Source organism: Lepidochelys kempii, chromosome 19 (genome assembly GCF_965140265.1).
Source record: "Lepidochelys kempii isolate rLepKem1 chromosome 19, rLepKem1.hap2, whole genome shotgun sequence".
NCBI lineage: Eukaryota > Metazoa > Chordata > Testudines > Cheloniidae > Lepidochelys > Lepidochelys kempii.
In genome coordinates, this window is record NC_133274.1 from 7,813,937 (window position 1) to 7,833,809 (window position 19,873).

Sequence of the window (19,873 nt, forward strand, 5' to 3'; positions counted from 1 at the left end):
GAGTGGGGAGCCCAGGGAGGCAGCAGCACTAGGGGTGATGGATGAGGGGGCCAGGAGAGGCAACAGGAGCCAGAGGGATGGGTGCGGAGTCTGGGGGAGGCAGTGGGGGCCAGGGTTGATGGGGAGCCTGGGGAGGTAGCAGGAGCCAGGGCGGATGGGTGGATAGGGAGCCCGGGGAGGTAGCAGGAGGCAGAGGAGATGGGGGGATGGGTTGGGAGCCTGGGAAGGTGGTGGGTGCCATGGGCGATGGGTGGAGAGCCCAGGGAGGCTGTGGGGACCAGAGGGAATGGAGGGATAGATGGGGAGGCTGCTGGCCCAGGGGTGATGTGGGGGATGGGTTGGGAGCCTGGGGAGGTGGCAGGGACCAGGGGGGATGGGGGCGATGTGTTTGGAGCCCAGGGAGGCAGCGTGAACCAGAAGCGCCAAAATACATTTTTGCCTAGGTCGCCATTTTCCCTAAGGCCGGCCCTGGGTCGCCACTGAGCAGGGGAATGGGGTGGGGGCATTAAATAGACTTTCTCCCACGTGAAACCACCATGTGATTTCCCTGCCGCCTGTCACATCCCATCTCCATCGCCAGCCAGGTCCGGGGAGGGAAATCTTACGTCCTCCCATCAAACGAGCAGCTCCGGCCTCACCCTGCAGATGCCGATGGAGAGCTCAGGGGCTTTCCTGGTTTTATCCTTAACGGGGGGGAGGTTCCTCCACGCTGGAGCACCCACCACTCCCCGGCCGCTGCCTGAACGGAGAGGCCCCAGCCCACTGGCTCTCTTTATTTATCCAGCACCCATGGCTCTGGGATCCAGGTGCCGAGACAGATTTGCTATGGAGCGAGGCTTCCCAGCAACCTGGGCAATTCATTTATGGCAGCCGTGGAGAGGTGACATTCCCCCAGAGGATATTTGGGAGAGAGAGAGGCCGTTGCCGTTCACACTAGGATCTCAGCCCCAAACACGCTCTCCCGAGGCAGCTGCCTGGTCTGCCCCATGATGCCTGAATCCCCTTCGCTGCTCACAAGCCTGTAGGACTTGGACCGCTAATAAGCCTCCCGGCAGGCCAATAAGCCCCCAAAGAGCCCGTCTGCCTGTAACGGCTGGTCACATGCTGCCGCAGAAGGAGGAAGGAAGGATTTGTGCTGCCTCATTGTACTGCCGGCAACATCCAACAGCTTCAGGGAGCCAAACTCCCTTTGGCCCCAGCCCCTGGAGCTGGAGGATCAGGGAGCAGCACAGTGAGAACTAAAACAGAGACTTGTTCACGCTGGCAACGCCACCCCACTGCTCGCCGTGGGGTGAGAGGCCCCCATGGTCAAAACACATCCAGGCTGGAGCTCGCTCTGTAAGCTGCACCAGTGCTGAAGATGGGTCCGGCGCTCCCAAGGGGGTAGGAAAGGGAACAAGGAGGACGGAAAGCTGGGGTCACTCCTAAAATAACCCACCTGCCTTTGACTAACCTGGGCAAACCAGCGAGACAAGAGCCCCCATGGCTGCCCCTCCTCATCCACTCAGAGAAGCAGCTCAGAGTCAGCACTCAGGAAAACCCGAGGGGTGTAAAAATAGTGCAGGGGATCACAGCTCACACTCTGCCTCCCGGCGGGGGCTGAGAGGCGAGGGCTCTGTTCACCACAGAGTCTGGCTCAGAGAGGCCTGCGGGGGGAGCCCAAAATAGTCCTCTGGCTCTGCAGCACTGGGGAGGCCCTTGCAGCATGAGGCTGGAGATGGGGCCAGGAGGGATGGCTCAGCCCTAAGGCCCCATTCAAGGACCTTTTCTGGTTGTCACAAGAGCAATTCCCCCAGCAGGGCCCCAGGTACCTCCTGACTGTGAGCAAGCCAGGAGATTCCCTTCCAAACATGCTGCCAATTTGTAGCAGAGCCTGGCCCAGACCCATGTTCTGGGACCAGGGCTGGACACGTCCAAAGCTTCAGCCTGGGTATGGGCCAGGAGGTTAAAGTCTCATCGGAACCATGTTGCCTCCGGGTCCCTGGAGCCGGCTGTAACTGTGGGGTAGATGGATGTTCCACGCTGCTGGGTAATTACCTCCCTGAGACTCAAGGGGCAGGTATTGGCTTTGGAGATGAAATGAGACATACCCACCCCATGCAGCGGGACTCCAGGAAGCCCTGGGACCATTCCCCCCCGCCCCCTCCTGGAGAACAGCGGCTCTCCCTCACTTTGCTTGTTACTGTTGGTCACCACCCTCATCAGCCAACGCTCATCTCCATCTGAGGGCAGGAAGAGGCTGCAGCTCATTGGGCTGGGAGCAGCTGCCGGGCCACCCGCCCGTGAGCCACGTATGGCTGCAGTCGCCATCAAGATCTTGGGAGAGTCTCTAATGAGCCTCAGCTCGTTCTAACTGAGCAGCACGGCTCTTTAAGGTTAGAATTGCCGCGTGCTGCAAAGTTGCTGGGCTCAATAGCCTTTGCCTCCCTTAGGCTCTTGCTTACGAAGAGCCAACAACTGGCACCTCTTACATGTGGCCACAAAGATTCCGGAGTGACACAGCCGGCCAAACCCCTTGACACTCTGATGCCCGAGGGGCTCTTCCTGCTGCCCAGATGTTTCCCTCAGGCTAGTGCTCCCACTGCTTCCTTCCATGAACGCCACCTCACTACCCATCGTATTTTTTTCCTCTTGTCTCTTCTCTTGCAGGTGTCACATGGGGAACCTTCTTAAAGTGTTGACTTATAACGACCTTGAACAAGGCCCTAATTTTTTCCTTGACTTTGAACGTGAGATGGGATTTTTATTTTATTTTTTATTTTTTTTCCCCCCACATTCATGTCATTTTAAGTTGTCGTCTCAGTTAATCTCCCATGGCATCGTACCCATTCCAGAAATTGTAGCGATTTCTTCCCCACTCACCATCCCGCTTGGTCTCCCGTAGGCGATTTCTCAGGAAGCTGGTCTTGCCAGATGTTGGGGGATTTAAAAGGCTGGTTTCCAAAGGGGCGGCAGAAAGGGCTGTCAGGCTATTCAGGGTTTTGGTAGGGGCATTTCAGAGCTGGAGGTGGGCTTAGCTCTCCATCCCTAGCGCCAGTCCCATCCCTGTAAGGTTATCTTCTCCTGGTTTCTGCTCTGTTGATTATAACTGAAAGCCAGAAGCTCAGCCAGGCATTCAGGTCCCAGCCAGAAGCCTGAATTCTTAACATTTACCTGCCATGTAAATCCTCTCAGTCCCATCCATTATTCCAGAGAGACAATGTTAGTTAACAGGGAGCTGTTTTCCCGTGCGAAGTGAGGCAGGAAGGGATCTGACGGGCCCATTCAGGAGCAGTAAGATTGGAAGTTGAGCCCGGAATCTGGCCCAGTCAGGAAAGAAAGGGCCCCATTCCCTCCCTACACCAGTATGATGCTACTGTAGGTCCACTGACTCCTGATTTGCTATGGGATCAGAACCAAGCCCGTGGAGGGGAGTCATATTCCAAAGCATCTCATTCCAATTGGGTTGTTCTCTCAGCAGGAGACGTTTCTTCCCTTTGGTTTGCTTTGTGTTGTTTCCTTTGCACACGTTTCTTTTCCGTTGGGAGTCTGCGTGTGTGACTAGATCACTGGGGAGAGGAGAGCCAGGTCTCCAGAAGGTTCAGATCTGACTAGCGGATAGATGAGGCCTAGCACTAGACGGGGCCTGGCCCTACTGGTGGGAGGTTTTCTAATTTCCCTTTCGCACATCTTTCGTCGGCACTTTCTCCACAGCCTTAGGCAGAGGAATCGCTCTGTCTGCCCTTGCGCCCCAGACAAGCCAGTGCGTTTCCCCGGGTCTAAGACTGCTCGGGGACCGGCCGCCAAAGAGCCCTCACTCTCGCTGTCCGACGCACACGCTGAAATGTTGCTTTCTTGGGGGGGGTGATCCGATGCAGATGCTCAGCCCACGGAAGCCGAGACAGCTGTGTGGAACCAGGTCAATGCCGTGCTAGAGGAAGCACAGACAATCCTGGCTGAACTGCAGTCCTACACGGGGGCTGGGCTGGAGATCAGAGAGGTAAAGCTCTTCAGCTCCTCCAGCCATTGGCCTGGGGACACGGGCAGGGATTCAGGCACGAACGATGAGCTTGCCATCTCGGTTCCTTGTAGGCAATCCAAAATCCCAATGACCTCCAGCTACAGGAGAAGGCCTGGAACGCCGTGTGCCCTCTAGTGGCAAAGCTGAAACGCTTCTATGAGTTCTCTCTTCGACTGGGTGAGCCCCAGCTCCATTAGTAACGCAATCTCCGTTCCTGTCCCCCGAACACCTGCACAAACCTGCTGCCCTCAGCCCTCATCCAGCTCCCTGCCCCGCATGTCACTCCAAACACTATCACTGGGCCGCACCCACCTGTCCTTCATTCAGAACAACCGGCGCGTTGCCTCAGCAAGGACTGCAGCATTTGGCCTTGGACTTCAGAGGGGAGGATGGTCTAGTAGTTAAGGCTCAGGAGTGGGGCTCCGCCCTGGGTTCAAGTCCGGATTCTGCCACTGACTTGCGTGTCTAAGGCAAGTCACTGTGACGCTCTGTGCCTCAGTTTCCCCATCTGTAAAATGGGGATTGCGAAACAGATCTCACTCACTGGGGTGGGGAGATGAAGAGGCTAGATTCACCAATATTTGAAAAGCAGATTGGCTGGAAGGGACTGAAGTGGACACAACAGATCAGATTATCAGCTCTGTTCCAGTGACATCAAGTGATTGGGTGGCTGAACTAGGCCATCCGGGGGCTGCTCACCTTTGGAATGAGATCAAGGGGATTCACCCAGGAAATAACCCCGCTGTTAAACGAGAATGAAGAGATTTGCTTCCAGCAGCTTGCAGGGAGGGGAAACACTGCTGGTGCATGTCCCTGGGTCAGGAGAGGTAGAAAAGCCCCTGAGTGCAGGAGATGGGGAGGTTATAACCCAGAACCTGCAGTTAAATCTGCTGCCAGCTAAGGCTGAACTGCTCCATGCGGGGTGGGAGGGGGTTAAGCCTGAGTGCTGGCAATCGCTGGGTGACATGCCGCCCTGTAATACACCTTTTTCTCTCCTCCCGCTCCCAGAGAATGCTTTGCGCAGCTTGCTGGAAGCTCTGACTAGCCCGCCCTATGCACCGACTCAGCACCTTGAGAGAGAACAAGCCCTAGCAAAGCAGTTTGCAGAAATCCTACACTTCACCCTCAGCTTCGACGAGTTCAAGGTAGGGAAGCTTTGCATGTCCCGCTGGAGACAGAACATGGGAGCTCAGAAACTCAGCTTTCCCAGTGATGGTCTGTTGGTTTAGAGAACCAATGCTGCATGACGCAGTAACAGCCCAACACAAGCCATGCTCTTCAGGGAGTCAATATTCCCTGGCATGTTCCTCCTTGTAATGCTAAATTGTGACTTGGTGAATTAGCTCTGCTTTACTTGACATGCAAGCGTAAACCAAACGAACCACTCATTAGACAAACGGGCAGTGGAACTAGCCTACACTAGGTCCTCTGGACCATTCCCACCAATCGCCACTGGGGTATCATACCTTATGCTAGATTTTGAGAGGTTTATCCACTCCTCTTTCAACCATCTCTTGGAAACTGGCCCCCAGTCTAACAAATCCAGATCTAAGGCCCATTCTGCCCTGTGGGAGCGTTACCAAGAGCAGTTGACCAGACCTCCAATCTTCTCTGTCCATGTTTGCTGCAGATGACCAACCCTGCCATCCAGAATGATTTTAGCTACTACAGAAGAACCCTCAGCCGAAATCGCATTAACAATTTACAGGTAAGAGGTCGGTCCCCCTCCCAAAGGGTTTGAGTTCCTTGTCAGAGCAGTGTGGGATGGAATGAGCGTGGAATAAGCGTGGATATGGAGGTCTGTTTAGCCCTGCTAGCCCGGGTTAACACTGGGTAAAAAGCTTTGGGGGTGAACTCTACATAAACTGCTAGAAAAGTAAGATGAGAGATTCCTGCAGGGGCAGTGCTTGTCACTCGATGCTCTACCAGATGGTTGGCAGAACTAAACATCTCGAGGAGCAAGCTGTGGAGGACACAAGCAGTGGGTGGGCCTCTCATAAAGTGATGCGCAGAATGAACCGGAGGACGGCTGCGTTAGGTCCCCTCGCCTCTCTGCCGCACCAGCAAGGCTTGGGGTGAACAAACCTGAAGGCGGTCCGGGTTGAGCCCCCAAGTTCAGCAAACCCAGACCTGAACTGGGAGGTGTGAGCTGGTGAGGTTATAGTCTGGGTCTGTTCAGCATATTCCAACAGGGCAGATTAGGATGGGCTCAGACATTTTCAGCATTTGCCCAGTCCTGTTGGGATTAACGTGACCAAGACGTCTTTCGCATCTCATGTCCTGCAGTTGGAGGCCGAGAGTGACGTTAACAATGAAATGGCCAACAGGATGTCTCTCTTCTATGCAGAGGCCACGCCTATGCTTAAAACTCTAAGCAACGCCACAACCAAGTTTGTTTCAGAGGTGAGTGAGCCCCAAAGACAGAAAGAGAAACCAAAAGCTGAGGGGGGGGGGCTGGAGGAGAGAAATATAGACAATAGCCTAGATGTACCTGTTGGGTAAACCAGTGAGACACCATTGAGGTCAATCAAGCTGTGCCCAGCAGTAAGTTTGGCCCAACAATTCACCATGAGAGAAAACAGGATGCGAGCTTTGGAAGGATTCCTTCACGAATTCAGCACGTTTCCAACATCCGTGGTCATGGACGTCCTTTGTCATAAGAAACAGGTGTGTATAAGCCACAGGCATGGAGAGTTGTCCATAGCAGCATAGGCACAGGAGTTTATAGAGGGAGACCAACTGAACAGGGGTTAGGGAAATAGCAATACGATGAAGTGATTCAGTCCCTAACTGATCCCTCCCCTACAGCGAGGGGCACAGGGGATCAGGAGGCAAATCTAGTGTCTCTCTCGTTCTCTCCTTTCAGAACAAGACCCTCCCCATTGAGGACACAACTGACTGTCTGAGCACCATGGCCTGTGTCTGCAGGGTGATGCTGGAGACCCCGTGAGTATTTCATCCTGGCCCATGTGCCTAGGCGCGGAACCCGGGCTGGCAGATGGCTTCTAAAATCACAGGCCAGCAGGAAGCCAAGGGAGGGAATTCCATCATCTGGAGTACTGTGTCCAGTTTTGGGCCCCACACTACAAAAAGGATGTGGATAAATTGGAGAGAGTCCAGCGAAGGGCAACAAAAATGATTAGGGGTCTAGAACACATGACTTATGAGGAGAGGCTGAGGGAGCTGGGATTGTTTAGCCTGCAGAATAGAAGAATGAGGGGGGATTTGATAGCTGCTTTCAACTACCTGAAAGGGGGTTCCAAAGAGGATGGCTCTAGACTGTTCTCAATGGTAGCAGATGACAGAACGAGGAGTAATGGTCTCAAGTTGCAGTGGAGGAGGTTTAGATTGGATATTAGGAAAAACTTTTTCACTAAGAGGGTGGTGAAACACTGGAATGCGTTACCTAGGGAGGTGGTAGAATCTCCTTCCTTAGAGGTTTTTAAGGTCAGGCTTGACAAAGCCCTGGCTGGGATGATTTAACTGGGAATTGGTCCTGCTTCGAGCAGGGGGTTGGACTAGATGACCTTCTGGGGTCCCTTCCAACCCTGATATTCTATGATTCTATGATATCAACGTACACTGGGAAGACCGGGACTAAGCAGTCACCCTACCAGGAGTGAATCCATGCAGTTCCTGAGCGCTGAGAGATCCTTGCAGGTCCCCAAGCCCAGCTTGTAAACACATATAGGCACCCATATAGAAGGGGCATGTACAGGTAGAAGCTCTCCCACCTGTGACCCCCCCATGGGACGCTCCTTCTCATCTCCCTTCACTTGCCAGCAGCAATAAGAACACTAAGTCAGACCCTGCCACACTTCCCTCGGCTTGTCACTTTGACCCCGCTCTTGATTTCAGGGAATACAGGAGCCGGTTTACCAACACTGAGACTCTTCTCTTCTGCATGCGAGTGATGGTTGGAGTCATTATCCTCTACGATCACGTTCACCCAGTCGGGGCTTTCGCAAAGACCTCCAAAATTGACGTGAGTGACACCTTGGTCTCAATAGATGGTGCATTGCCCAGCAAAAGGGCACGAGAAGAAAATCACGAGGCAGTGAAGCCAGAGATGGGGAGTGCTATGGGGCCTACAGGCATAGGTTTGGTGGTTAGCAGGAGCGGTCCTGCTAGCCACCCCCTGGATCAGGGCAGAGTCAGAGAGAAGATGCTTCACCTCCACCCAGGTTCTGTTGGTTCTTCTGGGCTGGATGAGCCCATCACAAGTAGCCAAGCAAGAATCACTCTTGCTCTCCTACCTCTGAGCAATGAGGTCTTGGTCAGCGTGAGATACGCAAGGGGTGACATCCAGCAGAGTCACTCTTAGCACAGCACTTACCAGCCAGCCTGGGTGGCGGCTCACTTTTGGCTTTCCTAGCTGCCCGAAGACCAGGAGTCGTACCACAGCTAGATTCCCATCTGCAGTAATGTGCACGAGACACACCGCAGGACAGGGGCCTCCAGGCACCGCACTTGAGCAGCTGGCAGCCAGCTAAGAGACTCAGCGGTCAGCCTAGAACGCAGTGCGGGTGCAGGACAATTCCCAGTCCAAGATTTTAAGAATAAGGTAGGAAGGAAGTACTGGAGATAAAGAGACAGATGGAGGAAGAAAGCAAGGCTGTCTCAAGACTAAACATTTCCCACCACTGGATGCAGTTCCACTGGGGATAGCACTGGTGAGAAACCTAGAGGTGGTCAGTGGCTGGTATTTTAACTCTTCTCAGAGGAGGTCTTAGAATTGCGGTTAATATACCTGGGGCCTTGTCTACACTGGAGTTCCCACCACTGCAGTGCTGCAACCAATAGGAGCAGGGGTGGGACATTTTAAGAAACAAAGGGTATGTCTACACAGCAAATGAAGGTGTGATTTCAGTGCTTTAATCTGCCCGGCAGGGGATCCTCGGTACGCATTCAGGTTGCTGGCCCATCACGTCTTCCCAGCTGTTCTTAACCACGCTAGCTAGACTGAGGCAAGGGTGCTTGTACCTACCTATGCGACAATCACCCCTTCATCTGCTGGGTGGCGACAAAGCCAAAAAGGAGAGGGACAGGGAAGCCAAGACACAGCTGGGAAGTGTGAGAAGGACGGGCTAAGAGAGAACACTCAGTCCTTCCTCAGAAGGTGTGGGTCAGGGGGCTGCCATTCCCTGCTCCCACCTGCCATGTGCTCTTTTCATTTGAGCGCTGACCTGCCTGGCTCTCTCTCTCTAATCCTGGTAGATGAAAGGATGCATCAAAGTCTTGAAAGATCAGCCTTCAACCAGCACAGAGGGGCTCCTGAACGCACTGAGGTATGTATAACTCTGTCCTACCGGACCAACAGCTGCCTTCGCGCTGAGAAGGAGGGTGGGGCCGAAACAGGAGATGTGGTCACATGAGATGCCTTTCCTTTCCTTCTTCGCTGCCGAAAAGCCTCAAGATTCTTCTTCCCCCCTCAGAGCCAGCTCAGATCACAATCGAGGGCAGGGACTAGCTGGTCAGGTTTGGCGCCAGTTCCCAGTGGAAACACATCCCCAGTGCAGAAACAGCATTGCTAATACGAGCGGTAATGCTGAGAAGGTGGAAATTCCACCGTGCTGCCAGGGATTTCAGCAGCTGTATCAGAGAGAGACAAGATTTTCACGGCCAGCTGGGGAACGTCAACGGGAGTCGTATGTCTTTGGTTACATCTACACAGCAAATGAAAGTGTGATCATAGTGCAGGTTGGCATACCTAGCAAATGCAGCTGGTGCAGGGACCAGTGGTCATGAAGACATGGGCTTGCTGACCCCAGCACCAACCTGCTGGGGACTCTGGGTACACCCTGAGGTCGCTGGCCAGGGTCTGTGCTGCTATGTTTTCACTGCTATTGTTGCCCACATGAACTAGGTTAAAACTAGTGGGGACGTGACCCATGCTACAACCACAGCTTCACTTGCTGAGTAGGCGCACGCTCCATCCCCTTGTCAGCTCGGCTCACTGGGGCGCGTGTGTATTCGATCTCTCAGAGAAAGGTCTAACATGAACCAATGGCTGGAAGTTGACACGAGACATACTCAGACTGGAAATAAGGCATACATTTTTCACAAGGAGGGTAATTAACCATTGGAACAATTTACCCAGGATTGTGATGGAGTCCCCATCACTGACCATTTTAAAATCAAGAGTGGATGTTTTTCTAAAAGATCCGCTCTAGGAATTATTTTGGAGGAGTTCTCTGGCCTGTGATGGACGAGAGGTCAGAGCAGATGATCACACACACACACACACACACGTTTGTTCTCTTCTTTATGAATTAGTATAAAGTCCACTCTCTGTGACTGTTTTGGTAAGAGAGGCTCGTCTGCCCCATCTCCTCCCCTGCTGAGAACTCTCTTCTCGAAAACACTTGCACAGAATAGAGCTCAAAGCCTCCAGGAGCCAAGCCGAGATCAGACAGTGCATTCAGCAGACAGACCGGCAATAACTAGAATGGCTTTGGTTCTCCCTTGATTTAATGTTTCCCTGGGCATTTCAAGGTGCCAGGCTTACAGACCTGGGGGCTCAAATCCATTCCACTACAAGACTAGTCCAGTAGCAGATGCCCCCCGAACTCCCAGAAGGGTGGGAGCAACTCAGACTTTATGGCTTGTTCAGTCCTTGACTCTGCTGAAGAAAGTGCCAACAGGGAGGCTGATTTTCCGTCAGCTGTGCTGGGTCTTTTCCTGTCGTGGAGACACCTGCCCGCTGAGAACTCTCCAACTCATTTCAGACAGGTCACCAAACCGCTGTCCGGTGGTAGCCGCTATAGATTGCTACTGAGCTAGGCTGGGTGTGAGCCAGTGACCTACAGATTCAAGGCGCCTTGTCTCTACAGACAGGCAGGTTGGTTTTGGCCCTGAATGGGCCTCAGGAGATCCAGGTTCACACTCCCACCTCTACTGCTGACAACCTGTCCGACCCCAGACTAGTCACTTTATGCCTTAGTTTCCCCATCTGTAAAAGGAGGGTAATAATACGGCCCTTTCTCTCACCTGTCTTGTCTATTTAGACTGAGCTCTATGAGGCAAAGACCATCTCTTACTATGCTTATGTGCAGCACCTAACACAATCTCAGCGAAGGCCCCCAGGCACAGCAGTAATACCCATAGTAATCATGCTTTCAAGTCCCTGAATCAGCCAGTGCAAAGATTGTGTTTCTGGTGCGCGCCCATTGCTCTCTGAGGCATGGATCCGAAATGCACAGGGCTAAAACTCTTGGTTCCAGGTCCACCGAGCTTCCTTTTGAGTGTCAGCTGAAGCACACCCATGGACTCGGAGGCGTTCTCCGACAGATGTTTAGGTTGATCTCAACTGTGCTTGGGATCTGCTCCCGTTAGATAGATCCTTTGGAGTGCTGGTCTCCAGCATATTTGAATCTGATGCCTGAAGCAGCTAGGCTGCTGGCCTTGTGTCTGGGGAAAGGGTCAGGGTTCAGGTGTGCTTCGAGGCGCATTTCTTGTGGCTGGCCTCTGTGTTATACAGCACAATTCCCAACCCTTGGATTAGACCCCTTGTCACACACAGGTTCTCAGTCTAAATCCCACTTCATAAGATAAATGGCTCCTTCATAAGGGGCATTAGTCCTCCCTTGCGTGGTAAATTCCTGCTCCGTTGCTTGCTTGAGATTCCTGTCTGTGCCTTGCTGTTCCCTTCTTTGTCCTGAGCGTTCACTGTTCAGAGGTTTCCTGGTGGGACAGGATTAAAATGTGGAGTCAGCATAAACACCACAATGCGATCAAAATGGTTTGGCCTGAGCTCGTCACGACGGTTGGTTCTGGGAGACAGAGAGGAGGCTTAATGGCTTGAAAAGCACCACGTGGACTCTTCAGTAGCATAAATCCCCCTCCTCCATTTGCAGGTACACCACCCGGCACCTCAACGACGACACCACGTCCAAGCAGATCCGGGCCCTGTTGCAGTGAGGCCCTCGAGAGCGGTGGGGTGGGGGGGATCTGTGCAGCTGAGGCCTGGAGGCTTAACTTAGAACTGTCAGCAGAAAATTTTAAATGTTGCCATGTTGCTATAAATAACCATGATCATAGTCCTCATTTTGTAAAGAAAGGGAAAAAAGTTTTTACAAAATAAAAATGCAGAAATACAAGAACAAACTAAGCAGCCCACAAATCCGCCCTCCCCAACGCCCCCCGCCTCCCTCCAGAGAAGATCAGTGTCCAACTCTGGCAGGCTGCGTGCCACCCACTCCGTGCGCCTCCGTTCCGTTTCCCACCCCCAGCACCCCCTCAGTGGCGATGTGACATGCCCAGTTCTTAGCCTGCCTGAGCTTGGGGTGGGGGCTCGGGGATGGAAGCCCGGGAGCAGGGGGGGCGTCCCATGGTTCCCACAGGGGTACAGCGTAGTGTCACTTTATCTGGACTACACCCCCCAAGTGCGAAGGGAGGGGTCCAGGGCATGGCCGGCAGGAAGCCGCCTCTCCTGACAGATGTAAATAATGTGCGTGAATCACTCCAAGGGTCCGACTGTGACAACGATGACAATGACGACGATGAAGAAGAAGAAGAAAAAGACATCATCTTGAAACCCTCCCGCACTGAGTCCATTGAAAATAGCTCAGTGCACCTCTTAGATTTTTAATATAAAACAATTAAAAGCCACTCACCTGTTATTTTGTACATTTTTGTGTGAAATAAAATAACATTTAATCTGTTTATTGCCAGACTGGCGCCGTCTCTGTTGCTTGGCCTCGCCGGGGCTTCCTCCACCGGGGGAAAGGGGTCACGGGCAACCCCCCCTGCAATCAGCTGTCCACCGCCCCCTGGTCATTGCTTCCCCTGCTAGCTGCCGGGAGAGGGCGACAACACAGCATTCCCTACGATCTAGCAGTGCCAGGCCATGCTCTATAAAGATCCACCAGTATTTCATCCCCTTTCACTGCAAAACGTTGAGGGCTCCCAACAGGCTTGACCCCCTCGCCCCCCGCGGAGAGGCACCGTCTTCCTCACGCCAGAGTCCTTGATCTTCCTAACCCCTTCCACCTGTGACGCTGCCTTCCTGTCGCAGCTGGGTCCCCTCCAACATGGGGACTTGGGGGCCAAGGATCCAGCACTCTGGCCTTTGTCCACTCCTGATTCCACCTGCCAAAGGCTACCACCGGAGTAGCAACGCTGGGCCCTGCAGCAGTGCCGGCGACGGCCGGAGTCGCTCCGGTGGCCTGCAGCGGGGGAAGCTGGGAGCGGTGCCCATTTGCAGCCAGGGGACACAAACCGGACCCGTGCCACTGATCCCATTGGCTCACTGAGGTTGCCCGGCTCCTTTCAGCCAGTGTGTGCTCTGCGTCTCTTGTCCAGCAGGTGGCCCCACGACACTATCGGAAGCTGGCCGTTAATTGCCTCTCGGCTCGTTTGCCCAAAAGCTCCCAGCCCAGAGCCCCAAGAGCTGAGCCCCGAGCCCAGATCTGATGCTCGGTCTCAGCAGCGCCAGAGAAATCCAAGCCCTGGGGGCACCTGATGAGAGGCAGCTCCCAGAGCTGAAGCCGTGAATTCTCTGCGCAAGTTTGTATTAAAGAAGCAGAAGAACAGGCCTGCCATTAGGATGGGGCCGTTCCCGTGACTCGGTACCCAGCCATGGGGGACCGGTGCGGGAGTGATAGCTCAGTGGTTTGAGCATTGGTCTGCTAAACCCAGGCTTGTGAGTTCAATCCTTGAGGGGGCCATTTAGGGATCTGGGGCAAAAATTGGGGATTGGCCCTGCTTTGAGCAGGGGTTTGGCCTAGATGACCTCCTGAGGTCCCTTCCAACCCTGATATTCTATGATTCTATGAGTGCCCTGGACACTGGTGACGAATGAGTGGGAATTTCCACCCCGCAGACCCCAGTCAGCAGCGGCAAAGCGAGAATCAGCGAGCCCAGGGCAGGCAGAAGGCCACGCCAGACCTAGCAGCTGACCCAGGGCACTGCGCTTCAGCCCAGCGCCCCTCAGAGACAGCAGCCAAAAGGCCCCCTGGGGACACTCCTCGCCCGGACGCATTGGTTGAAATGGAACCTGCCTCATCGTTTCTGGATGTACAGCAGGACCCGGTGAGGGAATCGGGGTTTGTACAGACTTCAACCCCCAACCCATTTATCTTTCCACACCAGACTCCCAGTCGTCATCGCACCGGGGGGCTCGTCTCCCCCAGCCCACAGGACTGTGCCCCTCCCACCTGCCCCCGCTGCTTTCAGCTCCTGCCTCTCCGCCAATGACTCCCACCTCGACTTCTTTGGTCTCTTCCTCAGCTGCCTTTCCGGTACCTCAGGCAGGACATCCCACCATGATCCACCAACTCCAACCCAACTAGCCCCATCCCACCCCCCCACTCTTCTCTAGCACAGACCACAACCCGCTCGCCCGGTTCACACCAGCCTTGGGGCCACCCCCCCTCAACAAGCTCCTCCATGCAGCGTCTCCTCTCCATTCCCACCGCTAACCCCCCGCCACAAGGCCTCCCTCCTCCTACTCTTCTCTAGCCATGCCAGGCTCTCTGTCCTTCACCGCCAGCCCAGCCACATCCCTCCAGTGACAAAAAAACACCCCCCCACCCGCCCATTTTGGAGCCTCTGCTGCTACCTGCATCTCAGCTCGCATTTCCTCCAGCTGCTCTTCCCAGGCCCTCCGCTCTGCCCCTCTGGGCTCCATACCACCCCGCATCAGCACAGCCTCCCCTTTGCGCCCCCCCCCACACGTTCCCTAGCTGATCGCCCCCCCGCACACACTGCTCAACACCAGGTGGAAATGCACCGATAAAACCGCACACAGCAAGACAGGCCAGCTGAGTGCAACCCCAGAAACCCTCTCTGGAGCGTTTCCCCCCTCGCTCTGCCAGTGCCCCCCGCAGCGCACACTGGGGTATCCGCCCCACCTCCACTGCACACTCCTCGGGGCAGCGAACTTGCCTTATGCAGCGAAAGCGTCACCTAGCAAACTAAGCACTTTGCAAAATTGAAAAAAAGTGGGGGGGGGGAGGGAGCCTTAAAACGAAACCTTACCTATCAAATCACCAGTCCCATGTTTGGGACGCTTTGAAATGGTTTGCCAAGGGCCCTGTCCTACAACACCGGCCCAAGCAGAGCTCCCATTGGCTGCAAGGGCATCAGCAATGCAGGATCAGGCCCAGACTTCACCCTTTGGTGGGTTTGTTTGCCAGGTGGACCCAGCACCTCACGCCAGCTGCTGCAAAGACAGCAAACGGCACCGGACTCCAGGAAATAAGAAGCCATCTGTGGGTTATGTTAAACGCAAAGGAAAGTCCTGAATGGAAGGAAAAAACAAAAGCAAATAACCAACCTCATAGGCCTGGAGGGGGCGGATCTGGTGGTTAGAGCAAAGGCCTGGGAATCCTAGGTGTTAAGCCTTCAGACACCTTGGGTGACTAGAGCTTTGGGGCCCTCAAGACAGACCTGATATTCAGGGTGAGGGGGAGCTGCATTTTCCGGCAATCTGGGCCCTTTGACAATGTCTCCTGCTGGGGAGCCCCAAAATCACTTGTCTCTTGAAAATTCAGTGTCATGTTTGTAACATGCTCTGTGCTCCAGGGTGCTCTGACAGAGGCGGGGACCAAGTCTTGGGTGCACGGAAGCACAGCCGAGCCCTGCCCAAACCCTGCCACCCCTGCTGCACGGACACACCTTGGGCAGCAGGTGCTGGCGGCTTTCCCAGGGACCCTGCCGCCAAATCCCCCTCAGTCACCCAACGGCTCCGCTCCCAACCACCACTCTCGCGCCACAGGGCAAGAGTCCAAATTCCAAGAGGTTTTTCATTGTGGAAAAGGCCTTTTCCCCGGCCAGTTTTGCCGCGAAGCCCCAGAGCCTTTCCCGCCGCGACACTCAGATTACCTCCCTCCCCCGCCCGCCGGATCATAGCTATCCAAACCGGCACAAACTGCAGCTCTCACTCCCTTTGGCAACTTTCTGATTCCTCTGCCCTGCACGAGCTGTTGGCAAGAGCCTTTCTGCTCAGGCTCTCCAGCTTCCCCAGCTGCGTTTCTCTGGGGGGGGGCTGGAATATACAGCACATCCTCCCGCCCCATGTCCCTGCCCCCCACCGTGTGCCATTCCCTCTGCATCACTTCAGCCACTTCTCCGCTAGAGAGACGAATGGCAAGAGGAAGGGGGTGGGAGCCAGGCGTCGTGGGCTCTGGTCCTCAGGCAAGTCACGTCATGTCTCCGTGGCTCCGTGGCTCCTACCTTTGTAAAGGGCTTGGAGATCCTCAGGTGAAAGAATCCAACAAAGGAGGGACTCTGACCTGAAGGGCGTCCCGTGGTCCAACTCAAGGACTGTGGCTGGCATTCTCAGACTGAACGGGTAGCTCCTGAATCCATGGAGGCCTGATTTCCAAAGATGTGAACTTCCTGCAGCCCCCGGGACTGTGCTGGGGGCCAGGGGCCTTCAGCAGCTCTGCAGGCCACGGATACTTCAGCGTCTAAATATGCACTTGGGAGCCGAGCCTTAAGCGTAGGCTCCTAGGTTTGAAAATGTTGGCCTCTGTTTGTGGCTTGTGAAAGAATGTCACAGACCTCTCAAGTGGCGTATTTCCCCTGGGAACTAGAATCAGGCCTTGGAACGGCCCTGAAGCTACTGTCACGTTCTCCAGGATCTCTGCTTTTTTTTTTTTTTGTTAAGACAGACTGAGCCGATTGCACAGAAAAAATCAAAAAACGTGACTTGAGTGGAACGGAAGCAGACAGCGGCTCAATAGCTTGGAGACATGTGAACTGCCCCAGTCATCTCCATGACTTAACTCGGACAGCCGGGCAATGATGCAAGTTTGCCAGTGTTAACTATTTCATTGCTCATGTGAGGAAGGGGTGGGAGGGTCACAGAGTGGCCCAATTCACTCCAACTGACACCTCCTTTTGGTGGGCGGCAGGTGAGAGGTGCCAACCCCACTGATTTTCCCAGTCAAGAAGCAGCCCAGCCCAGAGAAACTAGCAGAGCCCAGCTCAGGGTCATTCTCAACACAAGGGTTATAGACTGCAAGTGGTTAAGCAAAGTCTCTCTCTGGAGACAGGGAAGGGCCCCTCCACGTCAGGCAGCTGCTAGCGACCCCTTCGGAATCGCAGCTACAACCGGGCAGGATGCCCACGAATCCCAGCAAATCTCTGCCTGCCCAGGCCAGGTTTCCCGCTGACACCACGTGTCTCAGCGGGGCCAGGGAAAACCCTGCATCCACTGGGCAAAGCTGGCAGAGCTCAGCGCTTGTCCCTAAGCCCAAAGAGGGCTGCATCCAGGGGCAACATGGTGCTCTGGTGTGGGTACAACCCAGCCACACCGCGACACCGGCTCTGCACAGCGGCATGACGGCCTACCAGACCCTGAGACTAACGGATCTGCCTCAGCTTTGGCCCGGAGAAGGGGACCTGGCGGGAAGAGGACAGCGCCCCATTCCTGGGGTGAGAGCAGGTGGGAGGGTTGGGGCTGGGATGAAGTCTCCTGCTGCAGGCCAATGCTTTCCAACAGCTGCCTAGGAAAGTACCAGCCCGGGGAGGGGAAGGAGCAGAGAATGGCGGGTGGGAGAAGAGAATAATTCCTTTGTTACTGGCATTCCCTGAACTGCTGCTCACTGGGCCTGCAGCCAGGATCCAGGGAGTCTCTCTAAATTCTCTCCACACTCAAAAAAAACACCACCACCTGGGCTTTGCCGCCAAACCGTATCTGTTTCACCCAGTGGCAGTTTCCCGCTCTGCCTGGGATCTATAAATCTGTCCCACCCACAGTAACATAACAGGGACATCAGCCGCCCGTAGCCCTTGGGGAGGCAGGGCACTCCCCAGCTCTTATCGCCCCTGCAGGGAAAACAGTTGGCTTCAAATGCTTTATAGCGCGGGAACCACACGCTTATCTAATGGCCTGAAAGTGCAGGAGAACGTACTCTGCTCTTGCCCTAGCCTGCTGGAGGGGAGTGGGGGGCCGAGCGGCTCTTCCCTCCCCAGTGACGCAGCCCTGGCCCTCAGGAGGCTGGATGCTGCAACGGGCAGATGGTACCGATTGCATCTGACCTGTTTTGGGCCCCATGGGGTTACTGCTGTCGGGGCTTCGGGCTCCTGAGACCGGGGCAATAGCTGTAGTGGGTGGAGCACAGGAGCGGGGCCTCAGGAGGCCTGGGTTCTGATCCTGGTCCTGTCGCGGGGTGACCTTGGGCAAGTCAATTCCCCGCTCTGGGCCGCCGTTTCCCCGTCTGCGAAACGGGGCGAATGGCAGCGACCCCCCCTTGCAAAGCGGCGTCGAGAGCGAGGGATGAAAAGTGCGAGCTAACAGCTGGGGATTCATCACTATTCATGGGACGCTTGCCTGGAGCACAGAGCCTGCCCAGATGCCCCCGCGCGACGGCAGGAGACTGCCCCGGGCACATCAGTTCCGCGGCAGGCCGCCGTTTGTGTCAGAACGAGTGCCACGCCTCCGGGGTCGGCCCAGTGCATTCTGGAACATCTAGCGCCCAGACACGGTGCCGGGATCCGGGGCTTCTAGGTAATTTCCAACTACGAAGCAAAGCATTGTGGGATAGACCCTGTGTAGCAGTGAAGCCTGGGGAGAAGGCACCAGAGACATCAGCAGCTGGGGTGAAGACGCCTCATTCTGGGCATCACAACCAGATCACAGAGCCAATGCTTGGCAGATCCGCAGGGCTGCTGCTCGCTGTGGCTCGGTAAGTCCAAGGAGAGCCGGTGCCTTGTGGTGTGTCAGATGCTGATGCTGCTAGATACCCTGGGACCCACAGCCGTGGGGAAGAGGACGCAGGTGGCTGAGCTGCGTTGGGGCTCCTGAAGGCTGTGGGTTTGTGTCCTGCACTGTTTGCACTTGGGACTGAGAAGGGCACCTGTAGCTGAATGCAATCGCATCGGCCTCAGGTGTGTGGCGAACGTACCAGCCTCTGGCACTGGGTGCATGGTGCAGCCTGGGTGATCAACAGCTGTTGGCAAAACACTGCGTCGAGGAGGAAATGCGGCTCTCATGACCCAGCCTTAGAGCAACTTGAAGGAACTTTTTGAACAGGGAAGTTGGCACCTGGTCAGAAAACTCCCAGGCATCATGTAAACAGCCTGATTGTTCCCTCTATTTCAGCCAGGTTTGGGGGAAGGCAGTTGCTCCTCCTTACATGCCCCTGCTCTACCCGTGCGTCCTAAATCCTGGCGCAGACACTGCCAGTCTGGAGCATGGCTGAGCAGAAACAGGCCCAGCTCTCTGCCTGCTGGAGACAACCTTAGTACAGTCATGAGAACCACACCAAGCGCCCACGCTCAGCAGAGCCCACGGCCACTGCTCACTGCCACGGCATGGGACTCCCTCGGCACTTGGAGCAAGCGCTAAAGGAAGCACCCGACCCCCACCACCTGGGGGAAGCCGATTCCCACAAGGCTAGAAAAGTCCCAGCAAAGATTACAAGTGGGCGTGGGGAATCCACCCGTGCTGGATCCGCAATCCGGTCTCCTGTTCGACCCAACAAGCTGTAAAATCTCTCCCGATAGGAAAGGAATCAGGGCTGAGCAGGAGCAGAAAGGTTTAAAAGGTGCCCGGGAAGAGCTGCCCCTGCTGAGTGCCTCTCCCCTGTCACTTGAGCGCAGGCTCAGATCCCACAGAGCCCAGGGCCGACTAAGTGCAGAGATGATTAGCTAGCTAGCAGCCCAGCAGAGACCACCCAAGCCAGCCTCTCAGTTGCAGGTTCCTCAGCCTGCTCCCCAGGCCCGCTGGTCGCAGGGACCCAGAGACTTTGGCAGCTCGGTCACTCGCTGCAATCTGGCCCAGGGCAGTAGCTGCCGGGAGCCGCCCCATGCCGTCTGGGAGCTGCTTGGTGGCATGGCCTTTGGGGAGCGCGTTTGCTTGGGACACAGTCTAGGCCTCCACGTCCTTGCTTGCTAACAGACAGGCCTCCATGTCCCAAGGAT

General features: G+C 55.2%; 1 protein-coding gene across 9 annotated transcripts in view; it reads left to right on the plus strand.

The window, feature by feature from the left end:
- LOC140900398 (CYFIP-related Rac1 interactor B-like) overlaps positions 1 to 12,664 on the plus strand; it is a 37,525-nt gene extending 24,861 nt beyond the window's left edge. For 4 of the 9 annotated variants that reach the window (XM_073317633.1, XM_073317640.1, XM_073317635.1 and 1 more), the window contains 10 exons: positions 2,650 to 2,729; positions 3,858 to 3,979; positions 4,072 to 4,177; positions 5,009 to 5,145; positions 5,631 to 5,708; positions 6,287 to 6,403; positions 6,867 to 6,946; positions 7,859 to 7,985; positions 9,218 to 9,288; positions 11,857 to 12,664. In XM_073317633.1, the coding sequence (XP_073173734.1) occupies positions 2,657 to 2,729; positions 3,858 to 3,979; positions 4,072 to 4,177; positions 5,009 to 5,145; positions 5,631 to 5,708; positions 6,287 to 6,403; positions 6,867 to 6,946; positions 7,859 to 7,985; positions 9,218 to 9,288; positions 11,857 to 11,920 (975 nt within the window). In that variant the 5' untranslated portion in view covers positions 2,650 to 2,656 and the 3' untranslated portion in view covers positions 11,921 to 12,664. Of the gene's footprint in view, positions 1 to 389; positions 2,730 to 3,857; positions 3,980 to 4,071; positions 4,178 to 5,008; positions 5,146 to 5,630; positions 5,709 to 6,286; positions 6,404 to 6,866; positions 6,947 to 7,858; positions 7,986 to 9,217; positions 9,289 to 11,856 lie in introns of those variants that run through there. The other 5 variants (XM_073317636.1, XM_073317631.1, XM_073317638.1 and 2 more) reach the window with 3 other exon arrangements.
- The last annotated feature ends 7,209 nt before the right edge of the window (positions 12,665 to 19,873 follow it).